Below are 24,449 nucleotides of genomic sequence, written 5' to 3'. Positions count from 1 at the left end.
GAAAATAATCAAATGCTTCCAATATAAAACAATCATCAATATACAAGAGGTATCAAAGAAAGCTAAATAAAGTATCCCTGGAAATACAAAAAAAAAAAAAATATATAAAAAAGATCATGCTACAATTGAGAATAGGGTTTTCCAAAAGCCCAGAGAATAATTATTTAAATATGACAGCAAATGGCTTGATGGGATCGTCAACGATACGATATTATTTAACTTTTCTAACTAGCGATCATCATTTTAAGGTATCTACGCAAACAACTGGTATAGAAACGCCAATATACATACACATTTATAATCTAACTGTGCCTGATCTTAAACGTATTAACTAAAAATTAAAATTGAAACAAATTGAAAACAATCAATAATAATTACAAATTTTCAGTTTAGCCAATTTTAATGCATTGACGTTACCGAACAGTCTTTTAAATAAAATCTTAAATAATTTTTTATAATGTATTTAAGCTTAAAATTTGAAAAGAAAAAATACAAAATCTATAGAAATTAAAAAAATCTGGAATATTTTTAGAAATTGAGTGGCTATACTGTATGTTTTACTATTCTTATTATTTAATTTATTCAGTAGCATACCATTTGTTTTATGCAACAAATAATGTATTCAGAAAAGGCTACATAATTAAAAAAAAAAAATATATATATATATATATATATATATATATATATATATATATATATATATATATATATATGCACATATATATGTGTGTGTGTATGTGTATGTGTATCTATCAACTAAATGTCAATTTAACATATCGATCTTATCCGAAGTACTTGTGCTACCTATGTATTTAAAAAAATTTTGAACTAATCAACTATGTACCATTTCTTGTCTCTGGAAACGATTAAATTGTGTTATTTAGTTATTGTACTCTATTGTATAGATATTATGTACTAGTAACTACTAAGTGTAACCTATATGCATACATAAATATATATGCACTTGAAGATATTTGAAAACAATTGACAATAAATCTCTAGTTGTGAGTTCCGGACAATAACAAAAATATGTTGTTACATATGTATATATATATACATAAGAATATAAATTAATTACGCGACGTATGATATATAGAAATATGTATATATATATGACGTTGTCTACGCATGGTTGATGTTTTTGAATAATGCAGAAAAAAAATACTTTACTTAGGAAGATATTGTGAATCTTATTGTATATTGAAACGATTCTAAAAAATATAAAAAATATCGTATGAAAATAATATTTTGTTATTTATTAATAAACAATTAACCACTATGTCGACTCGCATAGACCGTCGTGCTTAAGAAATCCGTTCAAATCAAAAAACATATATATTTAGCTTTTATTCACTCTTTACTTAATAATACTCAATATATATACATATTAATGAATGAACTTTTCTTTTTGGTTCTCATTGCTGTTCATTTGCCTGATCTTCCAGCTTCCTTGACCATCAAATTCAAGAATATGAGTATGGAATTTCCTAAAAACCCACAAATATTAGTATAGTATATGGTGTATTTATCCGTTTCCATTTACCATAGTGTTGGTCTATGAGTTATTGTCAGTAGCGTAATGCCCATGCTCTTGGCAATTTCATAGATTGAGTTTTCCACGTCAATGGAAACCGCACTGGTACATTCATCAAGAAGTGCGTAACGTGGCCTTTGAAGAATTGTATTAGTTAATTGCAATATATAATAATAAATAATCAATAACAATATAATAATTGTATTTAATACTTGTGATAAAATAGACGCGCCACAGCCATACGTTGCTTTTCACCTCCGGAGAGAATGTCTTTCCAATCACGCACCACATCAAAGCTGTTACTGAAAGTGTATAAATATAATTAACAAATAAGAATGTTGTAGTTAGGCACGATGGAGCACATAATTCTAGTTTGTTGTTTATTAGGCCAATTCGTATTTTTTACGCTCTAGATATATATTTAGATATATTTAATACATATGTTTAGTTATAGTCGTAAGACTGACGGTGCCAAGGAGTATGTATTTCAAACATAGGGACAATCATCAGATCAAGCAATTTATTTTGGAGTCTGCCTCTTTTACCTGTCTCTCTGTCTTTTACCAAATTACCTGTTCAAATACTATATATAAGTTAATGTTTCTCGTCTTCACTTGTTTAAGTTTTACGAAATGAAGACAAAGGTATTTTTGTTCTGTGCCGGTTTAATGTTCAAATCAGACTAAAACTAAAATTACAATTGGATTCTTATATGAAGCTAGCCCTGCCCTATATTCGCTGATACAGCGATTTGGCCAACGGATCATGTGATTCGTATATGGTACGTTGACCGCATACCCAAGGGTTCTTGGAATTCGCTGACTGCAACATCATTGCAACATTATTTTGTGCAACGATCGAGTTCGGAACTTGCACAAAAAGATATTTGAGACGTTTAGCTTATTATTGGCTTATTGCTGATTGGACGTGTTAACTTCTCCCTCATTAAAGTGAAGGCCGTCTTCTGATTTCCTTAAAGAGTCAATGACAGCTCTGAGAGTGGTTTGTTGCCTATTTGCTGTCCATTTTTGATATATTTTGGAAAGGAAGAATCCTGCGACCAGGAGAATGATAGTAAGTACGATGAACCCCGTAGGCAATGTTATTAGCTTTTTCTCAACGTTGCCAATGTGTTGTAAGTTTTCGAAATTTAGCCTTTGAAGGTAAGGTAAGCTCAAAATTTCTTGATGACCAGTAATGTTAATGAGAGTCGATGTTGCAGAGCCTGGACGTCTTCGGACAATGCTTCTCATGTTCTTATATAGAGACCCATTGATGTTGATTTCTTCATCGAATGTCAGCAAAAACGTGCCATGGAGAATTTGATCTGTTCCTCTGTTCATTTTTATTGTAGCCGTTTCCTCATTTAGTATGATGATCCCATCATCTATCACTTCTAATGACTGAAGGGGACTGGGACGAGTACTACAATGTGCAATGCCTCCAGAGTGTAATTGTTGTGCGCATGTCGCTGAAGGCAACTCCTTGCAGAAAGTTGAAGAGAGCGTAGCAGTGCAATTATAAAGTGTACAATCTTATGGTCTAACAAAACGTTTACATAGGCTAATTCCATTAAATCTGTTACAGTTATAATTGAAGAGTGCTCATTTAAAATTTCGTTCAGGTCTTTCGAATCGAGAATTGCTGGGTTTACTATTTGAATCTTTGCGAGTGTAATAGACAACATTATTGTCTCAAGCTCTGAAATTACAATTCTATTTCTTGCGAGTAATGTTTCGTAAAGGTGACCTGAGTCAATCTGTTTTTCTTTTGCAAATTTAACTATAGTGTTTATAGATTCTGTTAAATTATTAATTCTCTCTTGCATTTTAGTATTTATTAGTGCCTGTCTATTAATTGATTCTCTTAGTTTTTGTTAATTGAATTTTAATTGTTCAAAGTCTTCAAAGTCTGGAGTTCCAGCAACAATCTTCAGAGCTGTTCCCAGAATATTTATACTCCTTGTCTGTCTATGATGGATGTTAACTGTATCTAAAAGTGTTTTAATATGACCTATGTCTGATTCAAGAATTTTTTTCATGTGCGACTGTGGGAAGTGTATCATTAAAGAATTTGTCTCCTCGGTAGTTTCCGAGTACATGCTCAGATTAGAGGAATGTCTAAGATATCTGAACTCCATTATCGGTATGTAGTCTGAGCTAGTGTAGTCGATAATCTTTCCGGCTGTTATCGTTAGGAAAAGTAGGGGCCATAGAATCCAAATCCTAATAAAGATATTAGATATTAGAATTTGTACCATGGGGATAGTTTATCTTAAATTATCCTTATGTACCTCCCTCCCTTTTATAAGAACCGTTGTCCCCAGATCGGCTTCTACAGTAACCTCCTTAAATAAGGGCGTTAACTTATTCCCGAGTCTTTTATTTAATTTCACGAGGACCTTGTCACCTACTTGGAAGGTTCTGTTTTTTCTGTCAGTGTTGTGTCTTTGTAATAGTAATTTCTGTGCTATATTGAGTCTTTCCCTTATTTCTGCTTCAAATTCTGGTGGCGATGAATGTATTATATTTATTGGCTTTTCCTTTATAACAGAATGAATTGTTCTGTTATATTTATTCTATTGTAGCTTGTAAAATTAACTCGGTCGTATCCCCTAATTGTTTTTCAAGTTTTAAACATCTGGCAATTTCTGCGAGAGTACTATGGAATCTCTCTACTTGGCCGTTGGATGTACTATGGAGCGGAGGGGAATTTACAATGTCAACGTTAAAATGATTTTTTAAGAGTGAATGAATCGTTCCTGAATTTAGTGACGGTTCATTGTCGCAATATACAATTTTGGTGTGGGGGTAAAAATTCATGAGTTGTAGAATAAGTGGTTCAATGTATACTATGGTTCTTGAGGGTATAGGTTGAACAATTGCAAATTTTGAAAATTTATCAATGCAAGCTAAGAAATATTTCTTGTCTGTTGAAAAAATGTCTATGTGGAGGATTTCGCCTACTCGATTGGGAATTAGCGTTTCACTAATAAGCTGTTTTTTCGGATGCCGGTCGTATTTTGACTTATTACAAATCTTGCAATTTGCAACTATTTCACTTGCCAAACGAGTCATTTTAGGGAAAAAATAATCTTGGAGAATTTGCTTTACATTTTCCTGAACTGCTCTATGAGCTCTGCTATGTTCTGCAATTATTATTTGTTTCTGCTCGTTTTTATCGAGGACATCTATGACCAACTTGTTGGAATGCCAAAATTTAGTTGAAAGGAAGGTTTCGACTAATGTGTTTTGGATAAATGCTAGTGTTGGTAAATCGCATTTAATCGCATTCACCACGTCCTTTTTAACTGCATCGCACACTTTTTCCACTAAGTTTTCTCTACTAGTGTAGCATATGAGGTGTCGTGTTTTTTGTCCGAACATAACAATAATTTTCTCAAAGGCCGTAGTGCCTTCTTCGATAATTATTTGATTTCGAAAGCAGTTAACCGGTTTGTCTGTGGACTCAATGGTGTATGTAAGTGACAATTCGCTATGTATAGTGGCCAGGTCAGATGGAGCATTTTCTTCTAGGGCATAAAGGTTTTGCCTTGAGAGAGCATCAGCGACAAAATTTTACTACTATATTTAATTCATTGTCCCTTAAGGTCCTAGAGATCATGGTAATTGGTTTCTTATCTTGTGATAAGACGGCACCGAGACCAGATGATGAAGCGTCTGTTGTCAAGTCGAAAGGTTTCTGGTAATCAGGGTAAAGGAGCATTACGTCATCAGAAACTAGTATGCTCTTGAGTTTCTCAAAGGTCAACTTTTGTTTTTCATTGAGGTTCACAGGGATTTTCTTTGACTGTCCGGCGCTTACTTTGCCGTTGTCACCTTTTAATATGTCCGTTAGTGGTTTGGCTAAAGACGCAAAATCTTTTATAAAGCATCTGTAAAAGCTTGCTAAACCAAGGAATGATCTAAGATGGAACAAAGTAGTTGGCTGCTCGAATTTGCCGATTGCTTCTACTTTGCCGGGATTGGTTGTAATGCCGCCACGGGATACTACGAATCCAAGATACTCTACTTTTTCTTTGAAAAAAATGAGATTTTTCTCGTGATACCCTCATGTTAGCATTAAATAATTTGTCTAATACCCAGGCAATGTGATATACGTGGTTTTTCATGTCTTCTGAGAATATAATCACGTCATCCACGTAAACGTAGCACGACTTGCCGATCTGTTCCCGAAGTACGTCATCAATTGCTCGTTGGAATATTCCAGGAGCATTTTTTAGACCGAAGAGAAGTCTGCAGAATTCATACTTCCCGTTTCCTATTGAAAAAGCGTTATACGTTGTTATACGGTGAACTGGATGGTCTAATCATATTATCCCTTAACATGTTGCTTGTTTCATTATTAACAAACTCAGTTACTCCTAGTGGGTACGGATAAAATTTTGAGTAAATTGCATCATCGTCCTCAGTTCGAATTGTAGCAATGACGTTAGTATTGTACGGAAGAGCTTCGTTAGGATCAGCAAAAACGCCTATTTTCTCTTTTAATATGCTTTTGAATTTTTTTTCGATCTCTTGAGGAACTACTATGTTTTCTATTTCTGTAAAATTGACATTTGCGCATTTTTGGAATTGAATCTTCTCAGATCCAGATTCAGTTTCTAGAATTTTACTTTTGAAGTCTAGTGTTGCGTTTACTTTATTAAGAAGATCAAGTCCTATTATTCCATCAAAGCTTGTTAGATTTGGAAGCAAAAAAAATGTGGTTGTGGTATTAAAGAGGTACATGCGACATTTATTTTGAATTGAAGTAAAGCCATGAAGTGACTTGACCTGAAATATGTCTTGTACTTTCGTTACACCTCTTAATTCCGGAATAGGTTTAATGTAATTTTTAGAAGCGCCTGTGTCAATGAGTAGCTTTATCGTCTTACCTGCTATCGTTCGCTCTACGAACGGTAGCAGGGAACTGTGTCTAAAAAATTCAGCTCTTGTAGTTGATCCTCGTCATCAATGTCTGATACCTCGGATTCTGCAACTGCTTGGTATTCCTGCTCTAAATTTCCTGAGTTTCCTTCTTGAGAGATATGATTTACTCTCTGTTGTTTTGGGCCTGTGTATCTAGCTGTTCCACTGTTTGTTATTTTTGGAAATTGGTTTTGATAAGAGACATTAGGGAAGTTACCTTGATTTGCTTGGGTCGGTTGTCTGAATCTAGAAGAAGTATCAACTTCCATTGGTTGTGGCGGTTCTTGTTTTTGACCTTGGTTATTAAATTGTGGCTTTTGCTTATAGAAAGGATTTTTCCCTTGGTGCGAGCTATTTTCCTCGCTGTTTCTTGAAAAACTACTTGCAAACTGGAACCGTTCGTGATTAGATTCTACTTCTTGGGCTAAAGCCAGAGCAGATGGTAAATCTTTTGGCCTTGCCGAAAAAAGAATATCACTTAGGGATTTCTTAGCCCCTGAAATAAATACTCTCAATGCGTCAGATCTATATTTCTCGTTCATTGAAGTAGCCAACTGATAGTCATAAGTCATTATTGTTTTATTTGTTAGAAGTGTTAACTTTTTTTCTATTTCCCCATAATATTGGACTATCGTAAGGTTTCCTTGGCGCAGAACAGACAATTCTTGTTCAATTATATAGACAGGCCGCTTATCGGCGTATGTAAAGTCGAGTCTGTTAATAATCGCCTTGAAATTTAGTGGTGTGCTATATGAAGATAATACCATATCGGCAGGACCCCTTACTTTATTCCTAATTATGCCTAATGCCTGGTAATGTCTTGAGCTGCCTACATAGTCCTCAAAAACTTTATATGCTGTGTGTGCGGCTGTGCGCCATGAAACATATGCTTCGATTTTTCCGTCGAACTCGGGTACAGATTTTACCATATCTAGACTTTCCTCACACTTAACATTGCGATCTATTATTGCATCTTCAAAAACTTCCACCTCAGGTACGGACACTGTTGTTTTCTGTAATTCTTTTTTCATCTCTTCCATCTGCCTTTTAAATATTGCTGCTTGGTTTTCAAGTGCAGAATTTACGGCATACTCAAGGAGACTTCTAATAGTTGTCTCGTCAAAAGGCATTTTTGTTTTTACTTGATTTAGTGATAGTCTGTCTTTTAAATCTCCTATTAGTTCTTCTAGCTCTGTGTCAACTTCCTCAACTTTACGATTACTCATAAGATTTTAACTGTTTCTCTATTTAAAATTTTGTATGCAAAGATTCAAATCTTATATACTTATATACTTACTTTATGTTTAGTATATTTTAATTATTACTATTTTTTAGATGAGCACTCCACTTACATGACTTTCTCAGCTTTTGCTTATTTTTGTTGTTAGCTTAAATTATTATATTTTTTTGTTTGCGTTGTCTTGTTATGATTTGTTGCAGTTCCCGCGATGCCGATCCAGCGATGCTGAGTTGTTGCTTACAAATTTTGGGTTGAGTAGTTCGAACCACCGTTGGGCGCCAGTTAAAGTTTCTCGTCTTCACTTGTTTAAGTTTTACGAAATGAAGACAAAGGTATTTTTGTTCTGTACCGGTTTAATGTTCAAATCAGACTAAAACTAAAATTACAATTGGATTCTTATATGAAGCTAGCCCTGCCCTATATTCGCTGATACAGCGATTTGGCCAACGGATCATGTGATTCGTATATGGTACATTGACCGCATACCCAAGGGTTCTTGGAATTCGCTGACTGCAACATCATTGCAACATTATTTTGTGCAACGATCGAGTTCGGAACTTGCACAAAAAGATATTTGAGACGTTTAGCTTATTATTGGCTTATTGCTGATTGGACGTGTTAACTTATACATAAAACTTACCGTTGTGCAATATGCTCGAAGGAGACCAATTTTAAAATGTTCATCAGCTCATTTTCGGTAATACCCTTGCGTTTCATATCGTCACGAGTATCTGGATATATTATCTGATTACATAGGCTGCCAATGGACATATATGGTCGTTGGGGTATATAGAACATACAGGGTTTGTTTTTAATGGGGCGGGGAATGTGCAGCTCGCCGGCATAGATTGGCCAAAGGCCACTTAAAATGCGAAACAAGCTGGACTTGCCGCAGCCATTTGGACCAGTTATCAACAAATGAACACCCGGCTCAATGCACAGGGTCAAGCTTGGAACAACAATATCACAGTTTGGTGTTACGACAGGCACGGCTCGGAGACTGATAGACATGTTGCCGGGATCATCGATATATATAATACGTCCCTTGGCAATGGGTTTGCCGCCACGAAACTCAATGATGCCATTTATTTCCTCATTCTCAACGATCGTGGCTTTGCTGTAGATGCCTTGAGCGGTGTCTTCAAAAACGTCTAGCATACCAGCTACTCGATAGGTATAGCCGGCCAATGCTACAATTTCCTTATAGGAAGACATTAAACGTTCTATAGCATCGGCTGCCGATATAAGCAGATTTCTAGCCGTTGTGAGGTATTGGGTACGCTCACTAACACTCGAATCATTTATTTCCATATACCACACGTATTTCATAAAAAATTGCTCTAGCATTACAAACCAAAGTTTTTGACTAAATATGTTATTCATTTGATTAACAAGGCGATTGTTTCTTGAATTACTTTTTAACTCTGTAGTTTTGCAGCGTGGATAGAGTTCTTATATATATAGGTATAGGTATATGTAAGTATATATATATACATATATATATATATATATATATATATATATATATATATATATATATATATATATATATATATATATATATATATATATATATATAGATAGATATTGAAGTGCTTACCGAAACGCTAATGATAGCTTACTCTCCAGAAATCGAATCATTGAATTGATGAATGTAGCTGGTATTGCAATTCCAAACCATTTGAGTAAAACGAGTGCAAACTGCTTGATGTCCTTGCGTACGATAAACTTTACAATCGCTCCTTCCAATGCTGTCACATAAATGCTGAGAAATGTCCGAGAGATGAGACACAAAGAATGGACAGTTAGTAGACCCGTTTCATAGCATAATTTCTGCGGTATCATTATCCTAACCAGCATGCTGAGTTGCTTCAAAAACTCCTTGTTCCGGTATTTTTCTGCCGCTTTTTTAATTGCTTTTCTACTAGCAGTTTCTCGGCCTCAGCCAGCTTCAAGTCATCGTGCAATCCATCGATCTCTGAAGGTGTGAGCGCACCCGCATTCGCGTTCTTATGCTTAATGCATTGGTCATTTCGTATATAAGTTAACAACAAAATTATTGCACAATTTCCCGTCGCAGTCAACAACCGGCACACTAGCCCAAAACGCCTAATCAGCAGCCTGCAACTCAGCAGTCTGCAATTTCTAGGAATCCAGCCGTCGCCGGATGCGAGCAACGTTGCAGCCGTCATCAGCAGCGCTGCCGCTGTCAACTCAAATTCTAGCTAGCCAGTGTATTATTGTCTTAAGAAGTACTCAGTCCGAAATTTGAAATAAACAGATCCACACGTAAAACTAAATATTCGCTTATTTAATTTTAACTGGCGCCCGAGCAGGGACCGATAGCGTGAACAACAGTGCAAAACGTCAACTAAGTTACGCGTATCGGCCACAAATAATTGACACGATAAGACAAAACGACTCTTAAGTGTTCAATTCGAACTTGCAATAATCCGCGAATAATTGGCTCGACAAGATACAAAAAATCTTAAGTGTTCAATTCGCCCTTGCAATCGGTACTCAAAAAAAAAAAAAACTTTCGAATCGCAGAAAAGTTGCGCAACGTGGTCTCAAACTCTGTACGATCCGTTCGCAGAGTACGTTCCAAAACAAGGTGTGAATAGCTGAACCGCGAGTAGGAGAAACATTCAAAAGCGAGGAATTCGTTATCACCGGGAATGGAGTTCGCGACAACCATAGTCCTGTAAGAAAAGAAAATAGTGTTTAAGAAAAATTGAAATCGAATTAAAAATAAGAAAAGTTAAAGAAAGACAAACACAACGAATTAGATAAAAAATTATTACAAACATAAGTTAAGAAAATTAATAAGAAAAAAAAACAAAAGCAAAAAATAAAATATCAACTCAGTGTAGCGAGCTTGCAGCTGTGCAGTGTAATTCGAAACGACATGATAAAGAAAATACAATAAACAGTAAAACACAAGCGCGCTGCAAGAACTCAAACAGGCAACGCTGACTAGTTTTTACGCTTAGTTAAAAATTTCATTTAAAAAATCCCAGAATACTTGAGGAAAACAAATTAAAAATAAAACTTATCATTTTGAAACTAAAATTATACTATAAATTAATATTTTTACAATCCATATAAAATATAAAATTTATTTTTCTTTTATAACCTTTACACTACAAATATTTTTTTACATATTCAAACATTTCCTAAATATTACCTTTCATTCGCAAACACATCCGCTTATACTAACAAAATACTAACTAACTATGGCCAACCCGAATAATCTATTACGACCCGCAGTATTTAACACAGTTGACACGGACGAAATACCAACTTCAGCACCAACCAACGCCAATAATGACGAATACAACCAGAGACAGCAGCAACGAACAGCATGTAGACAGACGATGAATCAAAACTATAGGAGTGGTGAAACAAATTCCATCGAAAACTATATAGACAGAATAATCAACGATAGATTGACAACAATTTTAAGCAACATGAGTGGTAACTGCAATGCTAGCGATTTTGCTGAGGCAACCGCCTATAGCATAGATCCCGACTCTAGAGGCAACACTACTGACTTAGCCCGCGTGCCGGACATAGTAAAAGGTATGAGGGAATTTTCAGGAGATCCAGTTGAGTTTAGCTCCTGGAAAAAGGGTGTAGACAGGATACTAGAGGCCTACTCTAGTATTAAAGGATCACCAAAATACTTCGGTATTTTACAAACGATCCGTAGTAAGATAACGCACCACGCAGACCAAGTATTGGACTCTTACAATATGCCCCTGAACTGGGAGGCAATCGCTCGATGCCTTACTCTGCACTTTGCGGATAAACGGGACCTAAGTACACTTGAATACCAACTAACTACTATGACGCAAAATGGACAACAGACAGTTGAGGAGTTTTACCAGAATATTTACAAACACCTATCTCTGATCCTTAATAAGGTTAGCTGTATGAATTTAGACAGGCAAATCGAGGTGGTTATGACAAAATCATATAGGGATAGAGCATTAGATACGTTTGTAAGTAGACTACGTGGCGATTTATCACGCCTTCTCGGCATCAAGGAACCAACTGACTTGCCGCAAGCCTTGCATTTGTGCCTAAAGTTAGAAAACCAAACTTATAGGACAACTTATGCAAACAGTAGACAGCACAACGTGAAATCCAGAAACATAGACCAGAATCCAATTCCGGCACCTCGTAGGTTCATAACGACTCCATCAAGCAATCCAAGTTATAGACTTCCGACATATCTTCCATATCAGAATCCACCTCCAATTCCTTCACGGAGACCAGTACCACAACCCAAACAATTCTACAGTTATAACCAGGTACAGCCCGGTCAATTCCAAAGACCACCAAACCAATTTGGCTATCAACCACAATACTGGTCACAACCAAACCAACCCTACCAATAGCCCCACCTCGTCCGACTGCTGCCAAGCCAGCAGAACCAATGGACGTTGATCGTAGTATGCAAACGAAGATGATCAACTATATGAACAGACCTCAGTTTGAGAAAAAAAAAACGCCACCATTCCGCTCAAACCAAGACGGGAAAAGACAAAGACTCTTTAACACTGAGGGAGCGGAATGCCAAGAACGAAACGAACAAAGACGGACTATGAAAGGTACGAGCAAGAAATGACAGAAGCTAATAACCAGGAGGAATACGACATGAGCTTGACAGAGTATATGGAGCAATCAAACGAAAACAACGAACCAGAAATACCCCGATACAGATTTGAATTTTTTAGAATGAGCGACTCCTCGCTTCCCTATTTCGAATGTAGAGTGGGGGTCACGAAACTTTTAAAATTCTTATCGATACTGGTTCAAACAGAAATTACATACAACCAAGACACGTAACAAATCCAAAACCAAACGAAACACCTTTTAAAGCAATAACTGTAGGAGGTAGTATCGAAATAACACACCACAAACTTGCAAATTTATATAACCATCCGGAATGTAACGTATAATTTTTTCTATTACCAACCCTTAAATCATTTGACGCCATTCTTGGCAATGATAGTCTTAAAGATTTAGAAGCAATCGACGACAATTAAAGGAGTAAAAAAGATACAGATAAAAGAAAAAAAATACGAAGCAGTCAACACAATCATACCCCTGACGGAACATTTAGACGACAGACAAAAACTAGACCTCGACCAATTAATCCTGAAATATCCTAATCTTTTTGCGGACCCAAACGAAAAATTAACCTACGCTACGAACTTTGAAGCAGAAATAAGAACCTCTACCGATTCCCCAATATATTCAAAATTCTACCAATATCCGATGTCCCTGAAAAATTAAGTAAATAGTCAAGTCCAAGAGCTGCTAGATAATGGCATTATTCGACCTTCACGGTCACCTTATAACTCACCAGTATGGATAGTTCCTAAGAAACTAGATGCATATGTATAGTTCCTAAGAAACTAGATGCATCCGGTGAAAGGAAATTTCGAATGGTAATAGACTACAGAAAACTCAATAATGTCACTATAGCAGACAAATACCCCATCGCCGAGATTAACGAGGTATTAGCCCAACTCGGAAACAATAAACTCTTTTCTGTCCTCGACCTTAAGAGTGGATTTCATCAAATTCCGCTAAAAACGTCCGATATGCCTTCTCCGTGAACAACGGAAAATACGAGTTTACACGACTCCCATTCGGCTTAAAAAACGCACCATCCATTTTCCAACGTGCGCTCGATGATATTCTCAGAGAACACATCGGGAAAATCTGTTACAATTACATCGACGATATTATTATTTTTAGCAAGGATAGGGAATCACATACAAAAAATCTTCAAACAATTTTCCAAACTCTGCAAGATGCCAAAATGAAATTCCAATTAGACAAATGTGAGTTTTACAAAAATAAAGTAGAATTTTTAGGGTTCGTTATTTCTGACCAAGGTATCGTAACAAACCCAAACAAAGTACTAGCAATAGCCAATTACCCTCAACCCAGAACTTTAAAAGATTTAAGAGCATTTTTAGGATTAGCAGGGTACTATAGAAGGTTCATAAGGGATTTTGCTAAGTTAGCTAAACCCCTTAGCTCCCTTTTAAGAGGGGAAGATGGACGAGTGTCCTAAACAATTCAAAGAAAAAATTATTAATATGAACCAAGAGGCAATAGAAGCTTTTAACAAAATCAAGAATTCACTAGTGTCCGATGAATTTATTCTTCAATTCCCTGATTTCAACAAGGAATTTCAACTAACAACAGATGCCTCCGATTTCGCCATAGGCGCAGTACTATCCCAAGGTGACAGGGCAATTTCCTTTCTCTCTAGAACGCTTTCCAAAGCAGAAGAAAATTACGCCACTAACCAGAAAGAGATGTTAGCTATAGTCTGGGCATTAAAAGTCCTCAGAAACTACCTATACGGTAGATCAAAAGTTAAAATCTACACTGATCACCAACCTCTTACTTATTCGCTTAGCAGCTGGAATGGAAATTCCAGAGTAAAAAGATGGAAAGCATACCTTGAGGAATACAATTACGAATTGCTATACAAACCGGGTAAAAGTATCGTAGTCGCAGATGCGTTATCAAGACCTAGCCAGATCTATTCAGTCGCGTCAACACAACATAGTTCGGAAAGTTCAGCGGATAATTTAATTCCCAGCATAGAAGTCCCGAGTAATGCATTCAAAAATCAAATCTTCATTAAGAAAGATGACTTAACCAGCTACAATTTCGATATCCCATTCCCAACATTCCATAGGCATACCATTCAACAACCAAACTATAACGTAAAGGACATACTGGACATCCTAAAAAAGTATTTAAATCCATCAGTTTTAAACGGAATCATAACATCAGAAGATATAATGTTAGTAATACAAAAGATCTATCCTTTACACTTTAAAAACAGACATCGAACAGGAAGAAGAGATACTTAAAGAACACAGTAGGGCCCATCGTGCTATAGCAGAAAATAAGGCACAACTTTCGGAAAAATGTTACTTCCCCAAAATGAAGGAGAAAATCACGAATCTTATCAAACAGTGCAGGATATGTAAAGAACAAAAGTACGATAGACACCCTACGAACCCAGAACTAAAAGAAACCCCTATTCCACAGTATCCAGGACAAATCATCCACGTAGACATTTACTCAACGGAAAAAGTATTGGTACTAACAGCACTAGATAAATTCTCAAAACTAGCTCAGGCCAAAATTATCAAATCAAAAGCTATCCAGGATATTAAAGAACCATTACACGATTTAGTATTCTACTAGTAGTCTTTTAGTATTCTACTGGTACTCCGACCAAAGTGTATTGTGATGGACAACGAAAAGCTATCCAGGATATTAAAGAACCATTACACGATTTAGTATTCTACTAGTAGTCTTTTAGTATTCTACTGGTACTCCGACCAAAGTTTATTGTGATGGACAACGAAAAGTCGCTGAATTCAGAAACTATAACCTTCATGCTTAAGGATCAGTTAGATATCCAAATCTATAAACCTCCCCCTTACAAAAGTTCAGTTAACGGACAAGTGGAAAGATTCCATTCCACCTTATCCGAAATAATGAGATATTTAAAAAATTACCGGAAGCAGAACAATTTTAAAGAACTACTGGATAGAGCAGTATATGAATATAACTCATCGATACATTCAGTTACCAATAAGAGACCTTTGGATGTATTTTTTGGAAGGAATATTACAACAGTCCTGGAATGTTACGAAAGATCCAGACAGAACAACATAGAACGAATCAGAACAAAACAGGCAACAGACTTGGAGCATCATAACAAAGGACGTAAAAAATTACAAGATATCGGTCAGGAAATCTTTGTCAGACAAAACACACGCTTAGGGTCTAAGCTAACAGCTAGGTATAAGAAAGAGATGTTGAAGGAAGACAGGGGTACTACTATACTAACTGAATCGGGAAAAGTAGTACACAAAAGTAATATAATAAATCAATAACTTCCTTTCCTCAGGTTACTGGCTACCATGATAAGGACGAGCACATGTTTTATGGAAATCCTTAACTTCACTAATGCCCAAACCATTACCATCAACAAAGGGGTGGGAAAACTTCAAACTTCTACTACAACCATTGCCCACATAATAGATTTGAACCAAATAGAAAACGTACTTGAAACTTTAGCACAGTACACCGAAAATGAACTAAAAACTAATAATCTATATCCCACTTTACATCATGAAATAACCCAAACATTTACCATTTTCTACGCAATAACATCCTCATTAAATCATAGAAAGGCTAGATCTATAAATTGGATAGGATCAGCTTGGAAGTATGTGGCAGGTGATGAAATAGCAATTAGCTTCCAAAATCAAGTAAGATTGATAAAGGAAGAAATTATTAATATCAGACACGCCATTCAGTGGGCAAGGTTAAACATCATTAATTTTGTAATCCTGAGCCAAGAAGAGTTAATCTTAATAAACAACATGTTTCACGATCAAAATTTGACCCAACTGTCAGTCGAGGAAATGCTCGAATTCTCTAAAGTATCCATCCTACATAACGGTACAACACTTGTTTACTTTGTAAAAATACCTTTGTTAGAAAAGCAAGATTTTCAGCATATAATATTTAAACCTGTTGTAAGAAACAATAGAATTATTCATTTAAACAGTAATGACTTTTTTATTGGAAAAAAATCTAATCTATGAAATACCAGAGAAATGTAAAACATCTAATAATATTATATGTCATAAAAATAAAATTGTTAATTTAAGTAATACCGATTGTCTACCAAAACTAGTGAAGGGTATTAGTGCGCACTGCAATTTTAGCAACGCAGAACATCTGAAAAAAATAGAGGAAATCGACGACGGGCTAATCCTGCTTAACGACTTCGGCGGTAACCTGACCTGGAATGGAACCACGGAGTTTATCGGAGGGACTTACCTCATCCGATTCCATAATGAATCTGTTAATATCGGCGCTCAGCAGTTCGACAACGTCGAATCAACCATCCTTAGGCCCGAAGTGCCTATAATACAGATGACTCCAAAAGAGGTCGAACGGGTGAAGGTGCTTTCGCTGCAGTCTCTGGAAGCGCTGCACGTCAACAACATTGGGCAACTAAGGAACTTAAACATCAGAGCCCACATCAACACTATCGCGTTGATTTCTCTGTCCCTGATTGCTATCTTCATCATCACCACCCTCTGCAAGCTGAGAAAAGAAAGGAAGAACATTACTTTACAAGTCAGCCAAATTCCACTGCATGTTACCTCAGAAGGAAAAGGAGCATCATCCATCGCCGCTCCAACGCAGACATCCCTTACTTTTAACAAAGAAAGGCCTACTTGGGGACAAGTCGGATTTAGAGAGGGAAGAGCTAACAACAAAATTATTGCACAATTTCCCGTCGCAGTCAACAACCGGCACACTAGCCCAAAACGCCTAATCAGCAGCCTGCAACTCAGCAGTCTGCAATTTCTAGGAATCCAGCCGTCGCCGGATGCGAGCAACGTTGCAGCCGTCATCAGCAGCGCTGCCGCTGTCAACTCAAATTCTAGCTAGCCAAGGTAGTATTGTCTTAAGAAGTACTCAGTCCGCTTAGTCAGTCTATTATTCATTCGCTTATTTAATTTTAACTTATATGGTACAGTTACCTTGGTGGTTAATGCAAATAGTGCGGTGCCCACTAGGGCGTAACTGAAAGCCTGCTTTGACAATCCAGATTGGTCATATTTTTCCGCTATACGACCAACGTATTTGGAAAACACTGTCATATTTACATTTATCCTATACCTAAATGTATGTCGAATCGTCGAATAGGTATATATCTTTATACCTGCGTAAGGCAAACTTTTAAATTTTATACTGGAAATACAAATTAATAATTTTTGTTAAAATATATATTAACGCTGAATATATTTTTTTTTTTTGATATGTCACATTGTACATTGTACACATTGTACACATGAACGCAAAAGTATCGTTTTCTTTTTAATAAATTTAGCTATTCACGTGGAGTCAAAGGTCATCGCACTCTACTCTTCCATGCCGAACCTTGTATATATGACGTTGTCTACGCATGGTTGATGTTTTTCAATAACGCAGAAAAAAAATACTTTACTTAGGAAGATATTGTGAATCTTATTGTATATTGAAACGATTCTAAAAAATATAAAAAATATCGTAGGAAAATAATATTTTGTTATTTATTAATAAACAATTAACCACTATGTCGACTCGCATAGACCGTCGAGCTTAAGAAATCCGTTCAAATCTAAAAACATATATATTTAGCTTTTATTCACTCTTTACTTAATAATACTCAATATATATACATATTAATGAATGAACTTTTCTTTTTGGTTCTCATTGCTGTTCATTTGCCTGAACTTCCAGCTTCCTTGACCATCAAATTCAAGAATATGAGTATGGAATTTCCTAAAAACCCACAAATATTAGTATAGTATAGGGTGTATTTATCCGTTTCCATTTACCATAGTGTTGGTCTATGAGTTATTGTCAGTAGCGTAATGCCCATGCTCTTGGCAATTTCATAGATTGAGTTTTCCACGTCAATGGAAACCGCACTGGTACATTCATCAAGAAGTGCGTAACGTGGCCTTTGAAGAATTGTATTAGTTAATTGCAATATATAATAATAAATAATCAATAACAATATAATAATTGTATTTAATACTTGTGATAAAATAGACGCGCCACAGCCATACGTTGCTTTTCACCTCCGGAGAGAATGTCTTTCCAATCACGCACCACATCAAAGCTGTTACTGAAAGTGTATAAATATAATTAACAAATAAGAATGTTGTAGTTAGGCACGATGGAGCACATAATTCTAGTTTGTTGTTTATTAGGCCAATTCGTATTTTTTACGCTCTAGATATATATTTAGATATATTTAATACATATGTTTAGTTATAGTCGTAAGACTGACGGTGCCAAGGAGTATGTATTTCAAACATAGGGACAATCATCAGATCAAGCAATTTATTTTGGAGTCTGCCTCTTTTACCTGTCTCTCTGTCTTTTACCAAATTACCTGTTCAAATACTATATATACATAAAACTTACCGTTGTGCAATATGCTCGAGGGAGACCAATTTTAAAATGTTCATCAGCTCATTTTCGGTAATACCCTTGCGTTTCATATCGTCACGAGTATCTGGATATATTATCTGATCACATAGGCTGCCAATGGACATATATGGTCGTTGGGGTATATAGAACATACAGGGTTTGTTTTTAATGGGGCGGGGAATGTGCAGCTCGCCGGCATAGATTGGCCAAAGACCACTTAAAATGCGAAACAAGCTGGACTTGCCGCAGCCATTTGGACCAGTTATCAACAAATGAACACCCGGCTCAATGCACAGGGTCAAGCTTGGAACAACAATATCACAGTTTGGTGTTACGACAGGCACGGCTCGGAGACTGATAGACATGTTGCCGGGATCATCGATATATATAATACGTCCCTTGGCAATGGGTTTGCCGCCACGAAACTCAATGATGCCATTTATTTCCTCATTCTCAGCGATCGTGGCTTTGCTGTAGATGCCTTGAGCGGTGTCTTCAAAAACGTCTAGCATACCAGCTACTCGATAGGTATAGCCGGCCAATGCTACAATTTCCTTATAGGAAGACATTAAACGTTCTATAGCATCGGCTGCCGATATAAGCAGATTTCTAGCCGTTGTGAGGTATTGGGTACGCTCACTAACACTCGAATCATTTATTTCCATAGTCCTATTATTAGATGTGGATGAAGCTGCTCCCGTTAAAATAGGCAGTGAAACCATCACCATGCCAGTTCCGGACCACACGTATTTCATAAAAAATTGCTCTAGCATTACAAACCAAAGTTTTTGACTAAATATGTTATTCATTTGATTAACAAGGCGATTGTAGGCCTGCCTTAGTTGCTGTAGTTCAACCTAGTTGTTAAAAATGAAAAGTATTTATAATACAAATTTTATTATATTATTATTATTATTTTATATTATTATTGTTGTATATAAATGTATATTTAATTTTTATATTTTCCTTTTTTACTCACTTTATGTCCGCTATAGAACGCAATTTCCTCTGCATTTGTTATGATGCGTGAATGTATATGCCTTAGATAACCATATCGATTAGCCTCCTCTGATACCAATTGCCCAAATTTGGGGGATACAATACGCAAAATATGAGCGGTAAGCGCAATAACACTTACTGATAACGCGGGCCCTTAAAATATATATAAAATATATATAAATATATATAAAAATAAATATATTGTTGAAAAGGGATAATTGTTGATAATTGCCTGATAAAATATTTGCTTTCATCTTTCTGGAGGAGCGCATTAAAGCCAAGCCAATCAACATCAGATCGAAGCAAGGTTTGGTTAAACTGCTATATAAATGAGCTACAGAGCTGGAAAATACTGCAATATCCTCTGTAAGTCTACAGAGCCCCAGAACATTAGCACAAATATTCATTATATAAATGATATATATATATATATATATATATATATATATATATATATATATATATATATATATATATATATATATATATATATATTACCTGTGATCAGCGTTTTCGATGCGGCCGTCCAAGTTCGATACTCGATAGTAATTCTGATTCTTAAAGTACAAACGATAAGAATGACGCACCAACCGAGTTCTATTCAAAGGAATAAATATGAGATATATATTTATATATATGTTAACTAATAAACGAATAAATATTTTTAGAAATTATTTACGAAAGTATGCCACGCCTTTCGAATATAACTAAGGGATATCGTGCACCTGTACGAGGAGAAAATAGAGTAACTACCATCCAGCAGAATAAGCCGAATCAGCAGAAACGACATAAGAAACATAACTATTTCGCATCTTCATATGCACTTCATGCACTTACTAATCTGATTTTACAATAAAAATAGCTTCAGGCGTAATCGGCAGTGTCACATATACTACGCTAAATAATTTGACGTTTCTTGAATTACTTTTTAACTCTGTAGTTTTTGACTTTTGCAGCGTGGATATAGTTCTTATATATATAGGTATAGGTATATGTAAGTATATATATATATATATATATATATATATATATATATATATATATATATATATATATATATATATAGATAGATATTGAAGTGCTTACCGAAACGCTAATGATAGCTTACTCTCCAGAAATCGAATCATTGAATTGATGAATGTAGCTGGTATTGCAATTCCAAACCATTTGAGTAAAACGAGTGCAAACTGCTTGATGTCCTTGCGTACGATAAACTTTACAATCGCTCCTTCCAATGCTGCCACATAAATGCTGAGAAATGTCCGAGAGATGAGACACAAAGTATGGACAGTTAGTAGACCCGTTTCATAGCATAATTTCTGCGGTATCATTATCCTAACCAGCATGCTGAGTTGCTTCAAAAACTCCTTGTTCAGGCCAGGTTCGAGCATTTGCTTATTTTTCTGCTGCTTTTTTAATTGCTTTTCTACTAGCAGTTTCTCGGCCTCAGCCAGCTTCAAGTCATCGTGCAATCCATCGATCTCTGAAGGTGTGAGCGCACCCGCATTCGCGTTCTTATGCTTAATGCATTGGGCATTTCGTATATATGGTACAGTTACCTTGATGGTTAATGCAAACAGTGCGGTGCCCACTAGGGCGTAACTGAAAGCCTGCTTTGACAATCCAGATTTGTCATATTTTTCCGCTATACGACCAACGTATTTGGAAAACACTGTCATATTTACATTTATCCTATACCTAAATGTATTTCGAATAGGTATATATCTTTATACCTGCGTAAGGCAAACTTTTAGATTTTATACTGCAAATACAAATTAATAATTTTTGTTAAAATATATATTAACGCTGAATATATTATTATTTTTTTGATATGTCACATTGTACACTTGCATAAGTGGGTTTTTACGAATATCTAAGGTTATAATTATGAAGAGCGAGAATTTCGTAACGTTTGAAATATATTACATACCACTAGTTTTTTGTGTCTTATGAACGCAAAAGTATCGTTTTCTTTTTAATAAATTTAGCTATTCACGTGGAGTCAAAGGTCATCGCACTCTACTCTTCCATGCCGAACCTTGTACTGAAAGCTTGTCAAGAGTAATTCAGTTAGCCGCGCATGCCAAAGGTCTCGATTAACTCGCAATCTCAATAAAACTGAGACATTGAAATTTACTTGGCGCCTATTTTATGATGGTTCTCAGCTTTCTGTTTCACTAACATTTGTTCCTCAAGGGTTTATTCACAGTAACTTACCTTCATAAATATCTATATATATATATAGGTGTATATATACGTTAAAAAGCCAAAGAATTATCAAATAACTCAATGTGCTAAGTTTTATAAATTTGTAAACTTAAACTAGCCTAATCAATGAAACTGATAACAAATCTGGATTAGATTAGCTGTATATAGATATATATATGATTTTCACATGCTGCAGTTCTTTCCGCATTCCATCCCCGATATTTTCGATTTTTTTTTTAATTATATCTGTACAACGAAAGCCCTGATTTTAAAGATAAAGATTGTTATGTAAAAATATTAATCGGTTATGATTAAGAAAAATTAATGGCCTGTAATTCATCAGTTTATACATGTTTAATTAATGTTTTCAAGAACATATTAAACACGCAAGAAAGCTCTAGTCTACTGTTAAGTAGTCTAGTCTAGTCTGTTAATTGGCTGAAAGTTTTGCTTAATAACTTCCGTGCACTAAGCGCTTTTCAATGAAATTCTTTCAAACATTATCTATATTTGGGGTCGGTATACAAAAAATTTAACAAAAATTCAAATTGCAACACTTGGAGCTCCAAAAACGAGATATATATTCATTGGGTTCTAGATTAATTTGAATAACACATTAGAGTTACTCGCATCGAGATAAAATACTAAATTTCTTACATAGGACTAAATACATACTTATAAATACATATCTAATTCTGTATAAACATATATATTTTGTTTTTAAAATGTGAGAATCGTTTTTAAAAATATCTTTATGATTGGCCAACTGCAATTTAGTCTATTGACAATGATGTAACTTTTGAAATTATGATTTGTATCCAAAATCGAAAAAAAATTTTAATCTGCGATATTAAGGAAAAGTTATTGAGAAATATTATAAGCTCATACTGCTTATGGTACACAGGCATATATATTTTTAATTTGAAGTGTTCTTATAGCTTCCGAGATCGCTGTGTTCACTCGGACGGATTGACATGGCTGATCGACTCAGAAAATTTTTGTTAAATTTTTTGTGTCTTCAACACAGTAAAACAGGAGTACATACACTCCGCGGCATTAGGTGAGCGCCCCCTTCCACACATTTTTTAATTATCATTTTTTGTTTGTTTTTGCAATACTCTTTTGAGATCGCTCTGACAAAATAACTAAGCTCGATAAAAAGAACCGTTATTTATACTATGTTGTTAATTTTCCGTCGAAAAAACTTGCACTTATTTGCGTCAATACATATTTTATTGTGAAGATATTTGGGTTTATCTCTAGGGAAAAAATCAATGATTAAAGCTTACTTCGATTTGCTTATGATCTATATATTCTATTGGCTCGGTAGAGCTGCAAACGCCTTCACATATTGTTCCTATTTCCCACTGAACGTAAATTGTAAGAATTTGGGGAAAGTTATAGCGGATTCCAAATTCTAAAAAAAAACCAAAATTGCATAAAATATTTATAACACTAAATACAAAATTTGGAGGCTCCAGCTATTAAGCTCTTAAGACGTACGAGATATAATTTATTAACTGCATTTCGATCATATTTGTATTCGATAACAATTAAATGGGACAAGTTATCGAATATATGAAACAAACTTGATATGCGCGTGCCATGCGCGGACCTCCAAAACAAGTCTCAAGATCTTATATCGACCTATCTGAGATCGACGAGTTCTCACATACGGACAGACGGACAGGGCTCAATCGACCCGGCATCCTGATCAAGAATATATATACTCTATGTGGCCTGCTACGAGTCCTTCTGGCTGTTACACACATTTGCACACAACATTATACCCTGATTTCCCATTTTCAATGGGATCAGGGTATAAAAAGGGGGGGCTCACCTAATGCTGCGGATTGTATGTATATGCTTTGACGGATTTTTCCTAGAACAAACTTTAATAATCATTATTATAGATTTATTTACTTATGCTGAATAAGTAAGTACAAATGTTGTTATGGCCAATGCCGTAAAACTGAGACTGATTTGCACTTGATTTTTATATGTGGGTGTTACAGAGCAATATATGTACATATATAGTAGAAGTTAACAGCATATATTATCATTGTTGCATGTTTAATAACCATACTTCATACTCCCACAAGGATATTATAGCCAAGAGTGGTCTAATACACGCACTCACACATTCAAGCATACTGTGTGTGGATTCACTACGTTCATACGGCAGGCAGCAATCAATACTTATGCCCTCTCATCCCAGTTGCAGTGGGTTTATTGACTTAAAAGATATGAGTATACGATTTATTCATGTTTTGTAAAAGGAATGTACGTACACATGTATTAATTATGTTTATTTATTATTATTTTGCTTGTTCTCACACAACATGCGTGATGCGCAACTTATAGCATTCAGCTTTTCAGCATGCTCGATCAGCTGATTTGTTTGCACTGTGTTTCCACATTTGCTCTGTGCACTTTAATTCGTATTTCTCGGTTACAAAATATTTTATTGCGAAAAGCTTCA

At 35.5% G+C, this 24,449-nt stretch overlaps 1 protein-coding gene across 3 annotated transcripts; it reads right to left on the bottom strand.

The window, feature by feature from the left end:
* Positions 1-1,310: 1,310 nt before the first annotated feature.
* On the bottom strand, positions 1,311-24,335 carry LOC111594140 (ATP-binding cassette sub-family D member). 3 transcript variants are annotated; one of them, XM_030224322.1, is made up of 9 exons: positions 20,846-21,521; positions 20,258-20,356; positions 19,992-20,131; positions 19,740-19,912; positions 19,420-19,617; positions 8,346-9,010; positions 1,747-1,836; positions 1,544-1,669; positions 1,311-1,487 (listed from the first exon to the last, which is right to left on the bottom strand). In XM_030224322.1, exons 1-9 carry the CDS (start codon positions 21,436-21,438, stop codon positions 1,388-1,390), a joined length of 2,184 nt encoding a protein of 727 aa, XP_030080182.1. In that variant the 5' UTR covers positions 21,439-21,521; the 3' UTR covers positions 1,311-1,387. The 3 variants fall into 3 exon arrangements, with proteins under 3 accessions (XP_030080182.1, XP_030080180.1, XP_030080181.1); XM_030224320.1 differs by lacking the exons at positions 1,311-1,487; positions 1,544-1,669; positions 1,747-1,836; positions 8,346-9,010 and adding exons at positions 17,945-18,103; positions 18,160-18,285; positions 18,363-18,452; positions 24,259-24,335 and having other exon boundaries at positions 18,755-19,617; XM_030224321.1 differs by lacking the exons at positions 1,311-1,487; positions 1,544-1,669; positions 1,747-1,836; positions 8,346-9,010 and adding exons at positions 17,945-18,103; positions 18,160-18,285; positions 18,363-18,452; positions 21,690-21,937 and having other exon boundaries at positions 18,755-19,617.
* Between the last annotated feature and the right edge of the window lie 114 nt (positions 24,336-24,449).

The sequence above is a fragment of the Drosophila hydei genome, unplaced genomic scaffold, assembly GCF_003285905.1.
Source record: "Drosophila hydei strain 15085-1641.00,03,60 unplaced genomic scaffold, DhydRS2 tig00000541-arrow-arrow-pilon, whole genome shotgun sequence".
Classification (NCBI taxonomy): domain Eukaryota; kingdom Metazoa; phylum Arthropoda; class Insecta; order Diptera; family Drosophilidae; genus Drosophila; species Drosophila hydei.
This window is presented reverse-complemented; position numbering and strand designations above follow the sequence as displayed.

Coding starts and splice junctions, on each gene's coding strand:
- LOC111594140 (XM_030224320.1), bottom strand. CDS start 21,438: ATGACAGTGTTTTCCAAATACGTTGGTCGTATAGCGGAAAAATATGAC. Junction 20,132..20,257: donor ATCGAAAACGCTGATCACAG/GTAATATATATA, acceptor GGGGCTCTGTAG/ACTTACAGAGGATATTGCAG. Junction 19,913..19,991: donor GAAAGCAAATATTTTATCAG/GCAATTATCAAC, acceptor ATATATTTTAAG/GGCCCGCGTTATCAGTAAGT.